General features: G+C 36.2%; 2 protein-coding genes across 2 annotated transcripts in view; one reads left to right on the forward strand and one right to left on the reverse strand.

Annotated features, from left to right (window-relative positions):
* Window positions 1-18,313, forward strand: part of LOC143237813 (unconventional myosin-Ie-like) — a 524,866-nt gene that overhangs the window by 286,387 nt on the left and 220,166 nt on the right. The window lies entirely within an intron of this gene.
* LOC143237801 (unconventional myosin-Ie-like) overlaps window positions 1-18,313 on the reverse strand; it is a 93,346-nt gene that overhangs the window by 53,335 nt on the left and 21,698 nt on the right. The window contains 3 exon segments of the mRNA XM_076477408.1: window positions 5,745-5,839; window positions 7,815-7,904; window positions 10,127-10,252. Coding sequence (XP_076333523.1) covers window positions 5,745-5,839; window positions 7,815-7,904; window positions 10,127-10,252 — 311 coding nt within the window.

Raw genomic sequence — 18,313 nt, forward strand, 5'->3', positions numbered from 1 at the left:
ATATTCACATCAACAGTATGAGATGTAAAACCAGCCTCTCTATATTCACATCAACATGTCAACAGTATGGAGATGTAAAACCAGCCTCTCTATATTCACATCAACAGTATGGAGATGTAAAACCAGCCTCTCTATATTCACATCAACAATGGAGATGTAAAACCAGCCTCTCTATATTCACATCAACAGTATGGAGATGTAAAACCAGCCTCTCTATATTCACATCAACAGTATGGAGATGTAAAACCAGCCTCTCTATATTCACATCAACAGTAGAGATGTAAAACCAGCCTCTCTATATTCACATCAACAGTATGAAGATGTAAAACCAGCCTCTCTATATTCACATCAACAGTATGGAGATGTAAAACCAGCCTCTCTATATTCACATCAACAGTATGGAGATGTAAAACCAGCCTCTCATATATTCACATCAACAGTATGGAGATGTAAAACCAGCCTCTCTATATTCACATCAACAGTATGGAGATGTAAAACCAGCTCTCTCAACAGTATATTCACATCTATAACATCAACAGTATGGAGATGTAAAACCAGCCTCTCTATATTCACATCAACAGTATGGAGATGTAAAACCAGCCTCTCTATATTCACATCAACAGTATGGAGATGTAAAACCAGCCTCTCTATATTCACATCAACAGTATGGAGATGTAAAACCAGCCTCTCTATATTCACATCAACAGTATGGAGATGTAAAACCAGCCTCTCTATATTCACATCAACAGTATGGAGATGTAAAACCAGCCTCTCTATATTCACATCAACAGTATGGAGATGTAAAACCAGCCTCTCTATATTCACATCAACAGTATGGAGATGTAAAACCAGCCTCTCTATATTCACATCAACAGTATGGAGATGTAAAACCAGCCTCTCTATATTCACATCAACAGTATGGAGATGTAAAACCATCTCTATATTCACATCAACAGTATGGAGATGTAAAACCAGCCTCTCTATATTCATCAACAGTATGGAGATGTAAAACCAGCCTCTCTATATTCACATCAACAGTATGGAGATGTAAAACCAGCCTCTCTATATTCACATCAACAGTATGGAGATGTAAATTCACATCAACAGTATGGAGATGTAAAACCTCTCTATATTCACATCAACAGTATGGAGATGTAAAACCAGCCTCTCTATATTCACATCAACAGTATGGAGATGTAAAACCAGCCTCTCTATATTCACATCAACAGTATGGAGATGTAAAACCAGCCTCTCCTCACATCAACATATTCACATCAATGCCTCTCTATATTCACATCAACAGTATGAAGATGTAAAACCAGCCTCTTATATTCACATCAACAGTATGGAGATGTAAAACCAGCTCTCTATATTCACTCTATATTCACATCAACAGTATGGAGATGTAAAACCAGCCTCTCTATATTCACATCAACAGTATGGAGATGTAAAACCAGCCTCTCTATATTCACATCAACAGTATGGAGATGTAAAACCAGCCTCTCTATATTCACATCAACAGTATGGAGATGTAAAACCAGCCTCTCTATATTCACATCAACAGTATGGAGATGTAAAACCAGCCTCTCTATATTCACATCAACAGTATGGAGATGTAAAACCAGCCTCTCTATATTCACATCAACAGTATGGAGATGTAAAACCAGCCTCTCTATATTCACATCAACAGTATGGAGATGTAAAACCAGCCTCTCTATATTCACATCAACAGTATGGAGATGTAAAACCAGCCTCTCTATATTCACATCAACAGTATGGAGATGTAAAACCAGCCTCTCTATATTCACATCAACAGTATGGAGATGTAAAACCAGCCTCTTATATTATTCACATCAACAGTATGGAGATGTAAAACCAGCCTCTCTATATTCACATCAACAGTATGGAGATGTAAAACCAGCCTCTCTATATTCACATCAACAGTATGGAGATGTAAAACCAGCCTCTCTCTGTAAAACCATATTCACATCAACAGTATGGAGATGTAAAACCAGCCTCTCTATATTCACATCAACAGTATGGAGATGTAAAACCAGCCTCTCTATATTCACATCTCTCTATATTCACATCAACAGTATGGAGATGTAAAACCAGCCTCTCTATATTCACATCAACAGTATGGAGATGTAAAACCAGTCTCTTTATATTCACATCAACAGTATGGAGATGTAAAACCAGCCTCTCTATATTCACATCAACAGTATGGAGATGTAAAACCAGCCTCTCTATATTCACATCAACAGTATGGAGATGTAAAACCAGCCTCTCTATATTCACATCAACAGTATGGAGATGTAAAACCAGCCTGGAGATGTAAAACCAGCTCTCTATATTCATCAACAGTATCACATAAAACCAGTATCAACAGATGATGTAAAACCAGTCTCTCTATATTCACATCAACAGTATGGAGATGTAAAACCAGCCTCTCTATATTCACATCAACAGTATGGAGATGTAAAACCTCTCTATATTCACATCAACAGTATGGAGATGTAAAACCAGCCTCTCTATATTCACATCAACAGTATGGAGATGTAAAACCAGCCTCTCTATATTCACATCAACAGTATGGAGATGTAAAACCAGCCTCTCTATATTCACATCAACAGTATGGAGATGTAAAACCAGCCTCTCTATATTCACATCAACAGTATGGAGATGTAAAACCAGCCTCTCTATATTCACATCAACAGTATGGAGATGTAAAACCAGCCTCTCTATATTCACATCAACAGTATGGAGATGTAAAACCAGCCTCTCTATATTCACATCAACAGTATGGAGATGTAAAACCAGCCTCTCTATATTCACATCAACAGTATGGAGATGTAAAACCAGCCTCTCTATATTCACATCAACAGTATGGAGATGTAAAACCAGCCTCTCTATATTCACATCAACAGTATGGAGATGTAAAACCAGCCTCTCTATATTCACATCAACAGTATGGAGATGTAAAACCACTATATTCACATCAACAGTATGGAGATGTAAAACCATCCTCTCTATATTCACATCAACAGTATGGAGATGTAAAACCAGCCTCTCTATATTCACATCAACAGTATATATTCACATCAACAGTATGGAGATGTAAAACCATCCTCTCTATATTCACATCAACAGTATGGAGATGTAAAACCATCCTCCTTATATTCACATCAACAGTATGGAGATGTAAAACCAGCCTCCCTATATTCACATCATCAGTATGGAGATGTAAAACCATCCTCCCTATATTCACATCAACAGTATGGAGATGTAAAACCAGTCTCTTTATATTCACATCAACAGTATGGAGATGTAAAACCATCCTCCCTATATTCACATCATCAGTATGGAGATATAAAACCAGCCTCTCTATATTCACATCAACAGTATGGAGATGTAAAAGCAACCTCATTATATTCACATCAACAGTATGGAGATGTAAAACCAGCCTCTCTATATTCACATCAACAGTATGGAGATGTAAAACCAGCCTCTCTATATTCACATCAACAGTATGGAGATGTAAAACCATCCTCTCTATATTCACATCAACAGTATGGAGATGTAAAACCATCCTCTCTATATTCACATCAACAGTATGGAGATGTAAAACCAGCCTCTCTATATTCACATCAACAGTATGGAGATGTAAAACCAGCCTCTCTATATTCACATCAACAGTATGGAGATGTAAAACCAGCCTCTCTATATTCACATCAACAGTATGGAGATGTAAAACCAGTCTCTTTATATTCACATCAACAGTATGGAGATGTAAAACCATCCTCTCTATATTCACATCAACAGTATGGAGATGTAAAACCAGTCTCTCTATATTCACATCAACAGTATGGAGATGTAAAACCAGCCTCCCTATATTCACATCATCAGTATGGAGATGTAAAACCATCCTCTCTATATTCACATCAACAGTATGGAGATGTAAAACCAGTCTCTCTATATTCACATCAACAGTATGGAGATGTAAAACCATCCTCTCTATATTCACATCAACAGTATGGAGATGTAAAACCAGCCTCTCTATATTCACATCAACAGTATGGAGATGTAAAACCAGCCTCTCTATATTCACATCAACAGTATGGAGATGTAAAACCAACCTCTCTATATTCACATCAACAGTATGGAGATGTAAAACCAGTCTCTCTATATTCACATCAACAGTATGGAGATGTAAAACCAGCCTCTCTATATTCACATCAACAGTATGAAGATGTAAAACCTATCTCTTTATATTCACATCAACAGTATGGAGATGTAAAACCAGCCTCTCTATATTCACATCAACAGTATGGAGATGTAAAACCAGCCTCTCTATATTCACATCAACAGTATGGAGATGTAAAACCAGCCTCTCTATATTCACATCAACAGTATGGAGATGTAAAACCAGCCTCTCTATATTCACATCAACAGTATGGAGATGTAAAACCAGCCTCTCTATATTCACATCAACAGTATGGAGATGTAAAACCAGCCTCTCTATATTCACATCAACAGTATGGAGATGTAAAATCAGCCTCTCTATATTGACGTCAACAGCATGGAGATGTAAAACCATCCTCTCTATATTCACATCAAGAGTATGGAGATGTAAAACCAGCCTCTCTATATTCACATCAACAGTATGGAGATGTAAAACCAGCCTCTCTATATTCACATCAACAGTATGAAGATGTAAAACCAGTCTCTCTATATTCACATCAACAGTGTGGAGATGTAAAACCAGCATCTTTATATTCACATCAACAGTATGGAGATGTAAAACCAGCCTCTCTATATTCACATCAACAGTATGGAGATGTAAAACCAGCCTCTCTGTATTCACATCAACAGTATGGAGATGTGAAACCAGTCTCTTTTTATTCAAATCAACAGTATGAAGATGTAAAACCAGCCTCTCTATATTCATATCAACAGTATGAAGATGTAAAACCAGTCTCTTTATATTCACATCAACAGTATGGAGATGTAAAACCAGCCTCTCTATATTCACATCAACAGTATGGAGATGTAAAAGCAGCCTCTCTATATTCACATCAACAGTATGGAGATGTAAAACCAGCCTCTCTATATTCACATCAACAGTATGAAGATGTAAAACCATCCTCTCTATATTCACATCAACAGTATGGAGATGTAAAACCAGCCTCTCTATATTCACATCAACAGTATGGAGATGTAAAACCAGCCTCTTTATATTCACATCAACACTATGGAGATGTAAAACCAGCCTCTCTATATTCACACAAATAGTATAAAGATATCTGATGTTCTAATGTTATAGTACTGTTATTGTACAAAGTCAGGTCTAACATATGATTAGACAGATATCCAATGTTCTAATGTCATAGAACAAAACTTGGTCTCCCATTATTTCACAAAGTCACAAGAAATTCCTAGGTTAAGATTTATAAGTAATTTCTTGAAAAATAGTGGTGTGTTATCCACTAAATGAGTTATCAGATCGATAGGTAGATGCACGAGCTAACAAATAAAAACATACATTTATACTTGTCTTGATCATACATTTTATATTTCCAACAACTCAACCTGCGCGTCCACAGTTAGAAACGAGATGGACGGAAAAATATAATACGGTAAAGTGTAGATATTTAAATAGGCTAATTAGTTAAACATATAATATTTTATATCGCAAGTTCGTTAAAAATAGTGCTATAATTGATTTAGGGTTAGTGGACACTCACCTGATGATAACACACTGATTTTCGTTATCAATTAGCATGTTTCTGTACATATTGTCAGACAAAGCGTAGATGTGTGGGGGGTTTTCGTACGTCGCCTATAATTAAGAAAGAATAGGTAATGAACCTCTTTGTACAATGTATCTTAAATACCTATACTAAAATACGCTCTTATTGCTCTTTGCCTAATTAACAGACGCATTACTTCATTTCTAATAGCGTTCCAATTCCGTTAGGTTTGTGTCTGTTTTGACGCAAAGCCACGTTTAGTTTTTGCTGTTTGCACTTCGGATTTTACGTTATTGATTTAGTGTTTTATGGCACAAAGCAGCTAGGCTATCTGCGCTTGCGTTATTAGTTCGTAAAGTTACCACTGATCAATCGGGGAACGATTTTAAATATATGCAAACCTAAACTAATACTGAAATACGGTATGTTTTTTTTTCATATCAAGTGTATAATTTTAAGTTTATTCTTCATGTTTGGTTGTTTTAGAGCAAAGCCACACTGGGCTATCTGCAGCGTCTACCACGGGGAATCGAACTTTTAGCATTATTAGTTTATAAGCTTACCAGTCTTCTATTGGGAGACAACAACAAGACACATATCACTAAAAAAGGAAAATTTTAACCTAGTGTTTGTGAGCTTTTGTTATATGATTAAACGCTTGTTATGTAAATTGACCAACCCAGGAAGACGAGAGTCAGTAGCGGTTATAGTTAATACCACCACCCTCTTTCAGAACATTGAAAATTAACTTTTAGGACAGAAAAAAAAAGTTCACTAAAATTATTTTTCTTGTTGTTTTCATGTTAGTATACAAATCGGAGATTTCAGTATGAACAAAACCACCTTTTCGCACGTGGTATGAATAGCGCGGTTGGGAATCTCTCGTGTCAAGGTATATACTTCTCTGTTTGACCAGATCATAAAACGGAAAGAGAGGATTGGTTGTCACCTTTATAAAATACCCACAGTTGAAAGTAGTGAGTTTGTTCTATGTCCGGTCCCAAGCAACTGTTTACAAGTTTATCCGATAAAAACTAGACTCACTACAAGATCTTCAACGAGAGAAAAAGTGTGTTGTGTATATATTTTATTAAACACACGCTGATCGGTGTTTATTCTAAACACAGGTGTCGTTGTCATGATCGTAGAAGGAATAATAATAATCATAACTTTTAAAAAATTACACGCAGGGTAAAGTACCCGCATACCCCCGACAAGATGCGAGGGAACTAATGATACGACGTTGTGAATAATATACAGTAATACAATGAATATTACCAAAACGTAATAAAGCTATATGAGATAAATCTCTTAATATATCTTACTGTTGGATAATATCACAACAAATATACCCTGGTATATTTTGTTTGATCATTTTCCCGATTCACAAATGTAAACAAATTAAAAAGAAAATAATGCAGAAAACATAACTTAAGACAGGCGAGGGCCCGGCATGGCCTAGCGCGTTAAGATGCGCGCTTCGTAATCTGAGGGTCGCGGGTTCGCGCCCGAGTCGCGCCAAACATGCTCGCCCCCCCCACCCGTGGGGGCGTTATAATGTGACGGTCAATCCCACTATTCGTTGGTACAAGAGTAGCCCAAGAGTTGGCGGTGGGTGGTGATGACTAGCTGCCTTCCCTCTAGTCTTACACTGCTAAATTAGGGACGGCTAGAACAGATAGCCCTCGAGTAGTTTTGTGCGAAATTCCAAAACAAACAAACAAACTTAAGATAGGCGAAAACATAACTTAAGACGGGCGCCAGTTTTTGTATTAAAGCGGCTTACATTTCATTCTGAGAAAGTTTTGTTTATTTCTTCAGCGCAGAAATGCACATTTGGCTATTTGTGTTTGCCATCTGTATGGATTGAAATTTAATTTTTAGTGTTATAATCCCTCAAGCTTACTACTAAGCCACCTAGTAGCAGCTTTCAGAAAAATAGACAGATTTATTTTCTATAACGATTTCAACTAAATACATTGAGTTTTTCGTTAAACGAACATTCATGAAACTGAAAGTTGGATACGATTGATAATGATTCAGGAAACTGAGACACAAACGTACCGCTCCTTGGTATAGTTCCACATCCTTGTCTGTAAAGTAAGGCATTTCTTTGAACGGATTTACTGATATCAATACCGGTCCGATATAAGTCTGGCTCAGTTAAGTGTTAAACTGAACGTTTCTTTACACATAATGTGTAATATAAGTAAGTTAAATATTAAAACTGAACGTTTCTTTACACATAATGTGTAATATAAGTAAGTTAAATATTAAAACTGAACGTTTCTTTACACATAATGTGTAATATAAGTTAAATATTAAAACTGAACGTTTCTTTACACATAATGTGTAATATAAGTAAGTTAAATATTAAAACGGAACGTTTCTTTACACATAATGTGTAATATAAGTTAAATATTAAAACTGAACGTTTCTTTACAGTTTTTAGATTAAACAGATCCGTTATGTTTTAAAACAGAACGTTTGTTTATTCATATGTAATATAATGTAATGTCTTTCACGTTGAAAGATAATTCATAATGTAACTTATGTTTAGGTTTTGACATGGCTTTATTAGATACATACTGCTCTGATTATAAATAAACCAAAATTTCTTCTTTATAATCCATGTACAAACCATGCCATTCGAATCTTTAATGAGTCTATATACACGACTATTCGTTCTTTCTGCGATTTATTTTAACCAATCACAGACGTCATTGTTATGTTCCCCTGGTAAAGTTTCGCCCTATCTCTATAATTAGAGTGTGTGACCAGGATTTGTGTTGTTTCATTCTGTAAAGACATGGTTAAAATCTAATTGTACGCTACATCATGTAACCTTTTCTTTGTCGGTTTTACAACAGTCTCAGATATAGCGGCGAACGTCACAATTCTGTGTGTTGTCCCTCCTACGTTTCACACATTTGTGTTTGTAAGGAGTTAGAAAATCAACGGTTGATAAGAGATTAACAATATTTTAGTGTCCAAGTTTACAACCAGGTAAATAGCGATCTGATATATATGAAATACGTCAGTGTTAATAAGTACCATGCAAGTCCTGCCATCTAGTGGCAAGTTAAGTAATTTGTAATTATTGACCCAATCGTGGGAATTTTGAGATACGTCAAATAAAGAATTCTATGGAAACTGTTTGTAATCTATAGAACGTTGTTTATTTTATGATCGAAGGAACAAAGAAGTGATATCAGCGAACTCAGAAATAAAAACACTCAAGCATTTTACTATTAATTATATCATAGGTCTTAGAGTTGTCGGCCATTTTGGAATTTTGCAAGTTTCTTGGTCATAATTTTCAAAGGCAGCGTACATATCTGTAGATATATAATCAATAATCCTGTAATTAATATGATTATTATTTATTATTATTATTATTACAAATCGATAAGATTCACAATTTTCACTTAATGATAACTGTACTTTGGTTGTTGTCTGTTTTTAACGCAAAGCTACACACAAGGGTGCTATTTTTATTCAGCCAGCTGCGGAATTCGAGTCCCGAATTTCAATTGTAGGTTCGTAAACTTACCACAAGGGGCACGGAACGACTTGAGGAATATACGGTTCAGCACACTTATTGTTTTTGTTTGTTTGTTTTAGAACATAGCCACATTAGGCTATCTGCTGGTCTACTTTGGGGACTCGAACTCCGAATTTTAGTGTTGTAAGTCCATAACGCAAGCCTACATTCAACAGAAGCATAACAAATATCCATACAAAAGACGTGTAACAAATGTTTGCAACAAACAAGAACCGCATTATGATATATACATATATATATCGTTGCTTCAGAACAGTACAGAACCAACAGAGGTCACTGTAGACATCTTTACGGTATGTAATGAATTATCACACTTCCTAGCCCGGGATTTGAAGTCAGCCCTGTCAGTTTATCTACATCCCGAGATATCTCGTTCTGTATAGGTAGATATTGTTGATTACCACGTGATGTTGTTCTTGGAAAATGTGGTAACATTTCTGATTAAACGTTTAACTAAGTCCATATTTTGATTGACAGAAATACTGGGACATTTCTCACATACCAAACACAATGTAAAATATCATTTTAGTTTTGAATATGTACTATTTCTAAATTAACCAACCCCAGATGCATTTATTATTAAATTTTGCAAAACAGATAGATGCATCAAACACACGGCTGCTGCTTATGTATCATTTTCTCCACCAGGGGCAGCAATTTAACCAACTTTCTGACATTTCGAAGAAATACACATGTAAAAATAAATTTGATTACATAACTTGTTCTGTAAACACGTTAAAGTCAGTGTTAAAAACCTGTTAGTAAACACCAAATTCTCTAAACACGAGAGAAAAATAATCTTTAAGGATACAAAGATTTGGTCGGCCATGTATCTCTTGTGTAAGTTTTCCACAATAGCGTCTTCACTAATCTTACTCAACAGAACCATGTCATCCACTCCGGTGTGTTTTATCTGCTTGCTCTGCCAGTGGTACACCTACAAGAAGAAAATACGCTGTTAGATTATATTCAAAACTAACCCTTGTTAGTCCTTATACACTGACTTGTTTATCTATTTTCATTTTTATCAACAATGTGAAGAACTGGTTAATTCAGTCATTCTCTGTGTAAAACATAATAATTAGTAATATTGACTAATTTGAGTGAATTTATTGTTATTACGGACAAAGCTGTGGTTTTATAAGCAAGTTGGTGTAGAGATAGTTTAGAAGAACCAGTTAGTGTTTGTCTTCTGTTTTAAATTTAAGGCTACACAAAATATTACCTGCTGCAGGGATCGATCTACGAATTTTAACGTCGTTATCTCGAGTCTCAGGCGTTAACAATATTATAAGGTCTCCACAAGCAAATGCATCTAGCTGTGACGTCTAATAACGTGGAATATTTGTTTGATAAATAAAACATGTGGTCAGTTTTGACCTTTCTCTCAATCGGCTGTGGTCGACTCAGTAAACCGATGGTTTTCGTCATCATGATCGGAATTACGTCACGACGATGTAAAAACGAACTAGAGGCTTATAGGTTGTTTTAAGAATCGTTGGAATTTAAATCATTACATTAAAACAAGAACAATGAAGAGAAGTGAAACCTACTGACCATGAACTCACTGACTCTACCACTAAGAGAATGAAACAGGACACGCGATGAAAACCTTTCAAAAGAAAGTCAAGTCCCACAAACACGTTCACATCACGCACGTTAAGACAAGAACAAAGTTCTAAGTTTCTAATTAACGCAGCTTCAGATTATACTCAATTATCTGACAAGGATTTGTGTACCTGGGGAGCGCTGGACCGACTATCACTGAACCAAACATGTACCATTAGACATAGGGGGATTGGAATTCAAATCTGATATCGCAGGAGAGAACCATTCAGTGGACAGAATGAATTCTGAAGTCATGGTCAAAGTACCATTATAATTTTCCATGTGTTTACCATGATATGTATATAGTGTAATCTATATAACCTGATACATATATAGTGTAACATGTTTGTGAGATGACGAGATACTGAGGTTATAAATTGGGGCTACAGTAATGTTTGAACTGTATTTTAACGTCAGCTATAGGGCAGCTCGATGTTAATAACAAATACGTACTGGGACAACTCGAATATCTAGATAGCGCTAAGAAAATCTAGCAGCTTTGATGGACATCTCGAAGAGAGACTTCAGATACAAATATCAGTGTGGCAGTTAGTTTTGTATTCAGTTGATATAGAACCGGTCGATCAGTGTAACGACGTATTCGGATTAGTGTTAGTTATTGGAATCAACCGGCCGTAAAATTGTATCATGAAAGTAATTTTCATTAGTCTTAATATAATTAGCGAGGTATTTTCGTTTGAATGTCATTAGGCCTACAAGTTAATGCAGCTTGTGGAAACGTTTAGGAAAAACGAATTTGTTGTTATACGAACCTGTCTAATGGCAGAACAACGTTAGTTAAATATCAAACTGGGACTACCTTACACTTTATTAAACTTTTCTCTCTTTAGATTAAAAAACAACAAACAAACGGAAAACAGTGATCACAGACGTAACGTATAACACGATAGAAATTCAGAATTTAACATTGGCTCTTACGGGTGTTGACGTGTTAGATCAGAAATAGAACAGCAGGAAACCGATACATGTTTACAATATAATGTTAGATATATAAATAATTGTATCGTTAAACATTCATTAACCATGTGAATCAGCGGTTTCAATGTTTCACTTACGACCACTACATTAATGGTATGTTAGTCAAAACAATGAGTTTTTCAAATTACCAACAAACGCTACATAAACGGAATGCACGTGTGTACACACCCCTGTTTCTGATACAAGAGGGTTTCTTTTGTTTGTTTGTTTTTAATTTCGCGCAAAGCTATTCGATGGCTTTTACCAACGAATACTGGGATTGACTGCACATTATAACGCCCCCAGGACTGAAAGGGCGAGCATGTTTGGTGTGACAGGGATTCGAACCCGCGACCCTCAGATTACGAGTCGAACGCTTCAACCCACCTGGCCATGTCGGCCCTAACTGCCGCGGACTTGAAATAATTTAAAGCAGAATTAGAATAAATTAACCTATGATATCCCCCACCCGTTTTATGAGCTATATTTTTGTGCGCCAGTAATACCAGGGGGAAGGGGGACGCGTATACCAGATTCGGTTTTATTACATATTAGGATATTTACCTAACACTATATATCTTTTATGCAATAATAGAGTAAATTAGTCTACGAGACCTTGGGCGTAGTTAAATACACCAATCAAAAGGGTTTGACGCTTTGAGTCCAAAACTGTAATTAGATCTCAAATAGATCAAGTGGTGTTGGAGTTTTGATCTAAAAGTTTGTAACTGAAAAAACAACAACACTCAGAGCCATTAAACGAGCCGATATGACGCGGCTGAAAATACAGCCACCAGTGGCAACGAAAACCAAAATATTTCTTAATTTCGAAGCTAACATTCCGGCTACAAACAAACACGGTTACTATCTTTATATTTCAAATGGTTTATGTTAATTTCCTTAGAACCTCTTTCATTATCATCTGAGGTAGCTGAACATAACCACACAGGTGATCTCTTTTAGCGAATTTCGAACTGAAACATAGACTAGAGGAAAACAACGCTCACTGCCACACCTCGCCTCACCGAACAGTGGAATTGACCGTAATTTTTACAGTGTACCCACAGTTCTACAGATCGGAGCGCGGTTTCTTGAGGCAACGGGAAGCGAACCAGGAACCTTCAGAGCTACAATCCGAACATGCTAATCCCTGTGCAAACCATGTGGATCTCTTATGTGAAGTTTTTTTTAAAAGACCACCATACCATTTTTTTTAGGTAATTCAGGTTTCTATGTCATGAGTTAAGTACCCCAAGACTCCATGAATAGAAACATTGTAGTGGTATTGGTTCGAAGACGACAATAGAGCTTAGAAAGGCACGAAGGATAATTGTATTTGGTCTGTATGTTTTCATTGTTTTCGTATTTTGTTGGCTAGTGAATGTCCTTTCTAAACGCTAAAACTCTGGGGCCACACTCAGTTATCTAATAGTGATATAAACTACAACCATTCATGCTCTGTATATGTTACTCAACAATAAATAAGATTACACAGATTTTGTTCATTTCCTCCCTCGTGTTTTAGGGAAGGAAGTGACTCAACACAAGAGTACACCCTTCCGTTTAAACCTCTTCAGGTGTGTCTCGCGCTAAGCATTATATGCATGAATATACGTCATTTCGTGGTTAAGTTTCACCGGGTTCGTCCTTAGTCATTCTGACATTGTTATTACCTATATTATTAAAAACGTTTGTTACTATGTAAATGTATAACAGTACAGACATCTTTACAAAATATGCGTAAAATATCTTACTTTAGGCTTAACGTTTCAGTAAAGTACAAAAACAAAAAACACTCTAGTGGGTAATTTGAGAAACAGAGGAGTGTATACATTGCTAACCGGCTTCATGGGGTCCGTGAGCACGTGCTAATAACAATTTTTGATCACACTAAACTACGTACTTTATTTAGAAAAGGCTTCTAACCAACCTTGCCACCAATTAAATTTTCGTTTATATTTATAAAGGCTATAATGATTCGTGTCCTTCAGTGTAGCACTTTTTCGCTGAACAATATTTCCGATCGTAATACGTCACGAAGTTGGTGTGTGTTTCTCTTATAGCAAAGCCATATTGGGCTATCTGCTCAGCCCACCGAGGGGAATCAAACCCCCGATTTTAGCGTTGTAAATCCGGAGACATACCGCTGTACTAGCGGGGGGCCACGAAGTTGGTACAGCCAAGGAATGCTAAGTTAACCTTAAATGCATATTTTACGATAACAACACAAATTTAAAATAATTGTTTTTTTTTTTTTTTGTTTTCTGAATTTCACTCAAAGTTACATCAGGGCTGTTTACGCCATCCGTTCCTACTTTGGCAGTGTAAAACTAGAAGGAAGGCAGCTAGCCATCATCGCCCACCGCCAACTCTTGGGCTACTTTGTTACCAACGAATATTGGGATTGACCGTTACATTATCACGCCCCACGGCTGAGAGTGAGAGTATTTTATAATAAATGTGTATTTTAATAAAAATTAAACGGAAAAATAATAACAGTCCGTATACTAAATAGTAAGAAAACAATGTATTTTTAGTGATTCTCGGGTGTATTTCCAGGTGTCGCTCATCATATGTAACTGTTCCTATTTTGCAGTGAAAGACGAGTTAACACTACCCACCGCATACTCTTTGGCTACTCTTTTACCAAGGAATTGTGGTTAAACGTCATATTATAACGCACCCACGGCTGAAAGGGCTATGTTCGGCGACAGAGATTTCAAACCACAGACTTAAAGTCAAACGCCCAAACCCCCAACCCATGCCAAGCAGTATGATTAGAACTGTTAAAGAAAGTAAATGTCGTTAACTACTGGGGGGACACCCCAGAAAACTTGGACGAAAGGTGTTGGCGTGGACTTGGTCTAACAGGTAAAACAGGTTGTGACACACAATTCGGTTACTAATTAGACGAACCTGCACGTTTGTTAAGAGTAAAAGCTGAGATGGTTCGACTAATTTTATCCGAAGTCTCTTTCTGAAAACAAAAACGGTTGCTTTGAAAGCAAAAGTTATATAAATAATGTTTGGTTTGATATCTATTGTTCTACTTGTTATTCAATCTTTCCTCCAGTTGACTCAGCGGTAAACCTAAGAATTCATTACGCTTAAATTCGAGTTTCCATACCCGTGGCGGGAAGAGTACAAACATCCCTTTGTGTAACGAAATGGAAAATGTTTGTAAAAAGTATTAAACTGCGCAGAATTTGGTCAAACAGTCACGTGACTGTTTTCAGTGAAGTCTCCACTGGGATCAATAGAGAGATGCTAACACGCTTAATTCACCAGAGGGAGTTTCCAGCATCATTCAAAGAAAAGGATCTTCTACCACAAAATACAAAGTCCTGTCGTAGCACAGTTGTCCAGAGAGCAACTCGTTCAGAATGGAAATATCCAAGTGCGGGCATTGTTATGTAACAATATATCTCACGTAACATCTGGGAACGTTCAGCTAACATGGGCATTCTTACCAAAAGTACTTTCCAGCACTTTTCACACTGCAACTACGTCTTCGTGAGAGCACTGACATGTAACAGTATGTTTCATGTAACACCTGAGAATATTCAGCCAAAAAGGGTATTGTTACCAAAGGTTACAACCACGAATACACAAAAACAGTGGCACGGGTATGGTGGGGGACAAGGAATCCACCACAATTATGCAAAGTTAAATCTCCTAAACTGGAGATATAATTGGGATTACGGCCGAAATTGTGGTTAACAGTAATGAAACAAACCATTATAGTACGTAGCTTGATCTGACCGGAAGTTGACATTAATAACACGAAAATAATTATGTTAAAATTAAACTGTTGTCACTCGCAGTTAATCTATAACAAACTTGCAGTAAACAGTTTTCTGTAACAGCTCTAAAACAAAAAGTTGCTAGTAATAACCATAGTTTTTACAGATTAGTTTGTGTCATTAAACTGTAAAAATAACTCGTATCATCTGTCTGGTAACTCGAATAAAATATGAAAAAAAAACATTTCAAAAGCTGGTTTTTAATTTGGTAGAAATGAATAATTCGGTTATACATTGGACTCATAATAGTCTTTTTACAACAGTGACATCATTCAGTTACACATTGGACTTATAATAGTCTTTTTACAACAGTGACATCATTCAGTTACACATTGGACTCATAATAGTCTTTTTACAACAGTGACATCATTCAGTTACACATTAGACTTTAGTCTTTTTACAACAGTGACATCATTCAGTTACACATTGGACTCATAATAGTCTTTTTACAACAGTGACATCATTCAGTTACACATTGGACTCGTAATAGTCTTTTTACAACAGTGACATCATTCAGTTACACATTGGACTTATAGTAGTCTTTTTACAACAGTGACATCATTCAGTTACACATTGGACTCATAATAGTCTTTTTTACAACAGTGACATCATTCAGTTACACATTGGACTCATAATAGTCTTTTTACAACAGTGACATCATTCAGTTACACATTGGACTCGTAATAGGCTTTTTACAACAGTGACACCATTCAGTTACACATTGGACTCGTAATAGTCTTTTTACAACAGTGACATCATTCAGTTACACATTGGACTTATAGTAGTCTTTTTACAACAGTGACATCATTCAGTTACACATTGGACTCATAATAGTCTTTTTACAACAGTGACATCATTCAGTTACACATTGGACTCGTAACAGTCTTTTTACAATAGTTTTTCTTTAATGCTTTATCTTTTTACTAAAATGTCTTGCACGGTCCAATTAATAAACATGACACAACTATCGATCTGATAAAGTTTGAACACGGCTTGAACTGGTAACGAAGAAAACACAAGTTAAACACAGTAAGAAACAGAATATTTTATCATCAACAGACACCAGTGATATCAACAGATACACTACCTAAGTTGTTTCTAAAGTTTCTTTGTCTCAAAGGGAATTCTTCGGTATAAAAAACAGGTTCCTCTTACGTAATAAACTTATTCATATGACGTCACGCGTCTAAAAGTAAACATGAATAACATTTCAAAGTTGATTGTGTAATCTCTCAGATGGATATCTTCATGGAAGATAACGTAACTAAGTAACCAGTACAATTTACAGTATGAGCAAATATACACTTTGAGAACCAAGGACTTGAGTGGATAATTTGCTGTCAAGTTTTCTAGGAATTTGAAGTGGTAATTCCTGAATGATTACAACGAATGCTATATTACCATTATGGTAACACATCTAAACAATACAGACAATATGATAACACATGTAAACAATACAGACAATATGATAATACATCTAAACAATACAAACCACATAATACATCTAAACAATAAAGAAAATATGCTAACACATGTAAACAATACAAACAATATGGTGACACAAAAACAATACAGACATAACGTGACATCAACATTTGATATGGAACATCACGTTTCTCCAATGTTAACTTGACATCACCATTTGATATGGAACATCACGTTCCTCTAGTGTTAACCTGACATCACAATTTGATATGGAACATCACGTTTCTCTAGTGTTAACCTCACATCACCATTTGATATGGAACATCACGTTTCTCTAGTGTTAACCTGACATCACCATTTGATATAGAACATCACGTTTCTCCAGTATTAACTTGACATCACCATTTAAAATGGAACATCACGTTTCTCCAGTGTTAAACTGACATCACCATTTGATATCAAACATCACGTTCCTCTAGTGTTAACCTGACATCACCATTTGATATGGAACATCACGTTTCTCCAGTGTAAACCTGACATCACCATTTGATATGGATCATCACGTTTCTCTAGTGTTAACCTGAGATCACCATTTGATATGGAACATCACGTTTCTCCAGTGTTAACTTGACATCACCATTTGATATGGAACATCACGTTTCCTCAGTGTTAACTTGACATCATCATTTGATATGGAACATCACGTTTCTCTAGAGTTAACTTGACATCACCATTTGATATGGAACATCACGTTTCTCCAGTATTAACCTGGCATCACCATTTGATATGGAACATCACGTTTCTCCAGTGTTAACTTGACATCACCATTTGATATGGAATATCACGTTTTTCCGGTGTTAACCAGACATCACCATTCGAAATGGAATATCACGTTTCTCCAGTGTTAACTTGACATCACCATTTGATATGGAACATCACGTTTCTCCAGTGTTAACCTGACATCACCATTTGATATGGAACATCACGTTACTCCGGTGTTAACCTGACATCACCATTTGATATGGAACATCACGTTTCTCCAGTATTAACTTGACATCACCATTTAAAATGGAACATCACGTTTCTCCAGTGTTAAACTGACATCACCATTTGATATGAAACATCACGTTTCTCTAGTGTTAACCTGACATCACCATTTGATATGGAACATCACGTTTCTCCAG

This window comes from Tachypleus tridentatus, chromosome 2 (genome assembly GCF_004210375.1).
Source record: "Tachypleus tridentatus isolate NWPU-2018 chromosome 2, ASM421037v1, whole genome shotgun sequence".
NCBI lineage: Eukaryota > Metazoa > Arthropoda > Merostomata > Xiphosura > Limulidae > Tachypleus > Tachypleus tridentatus.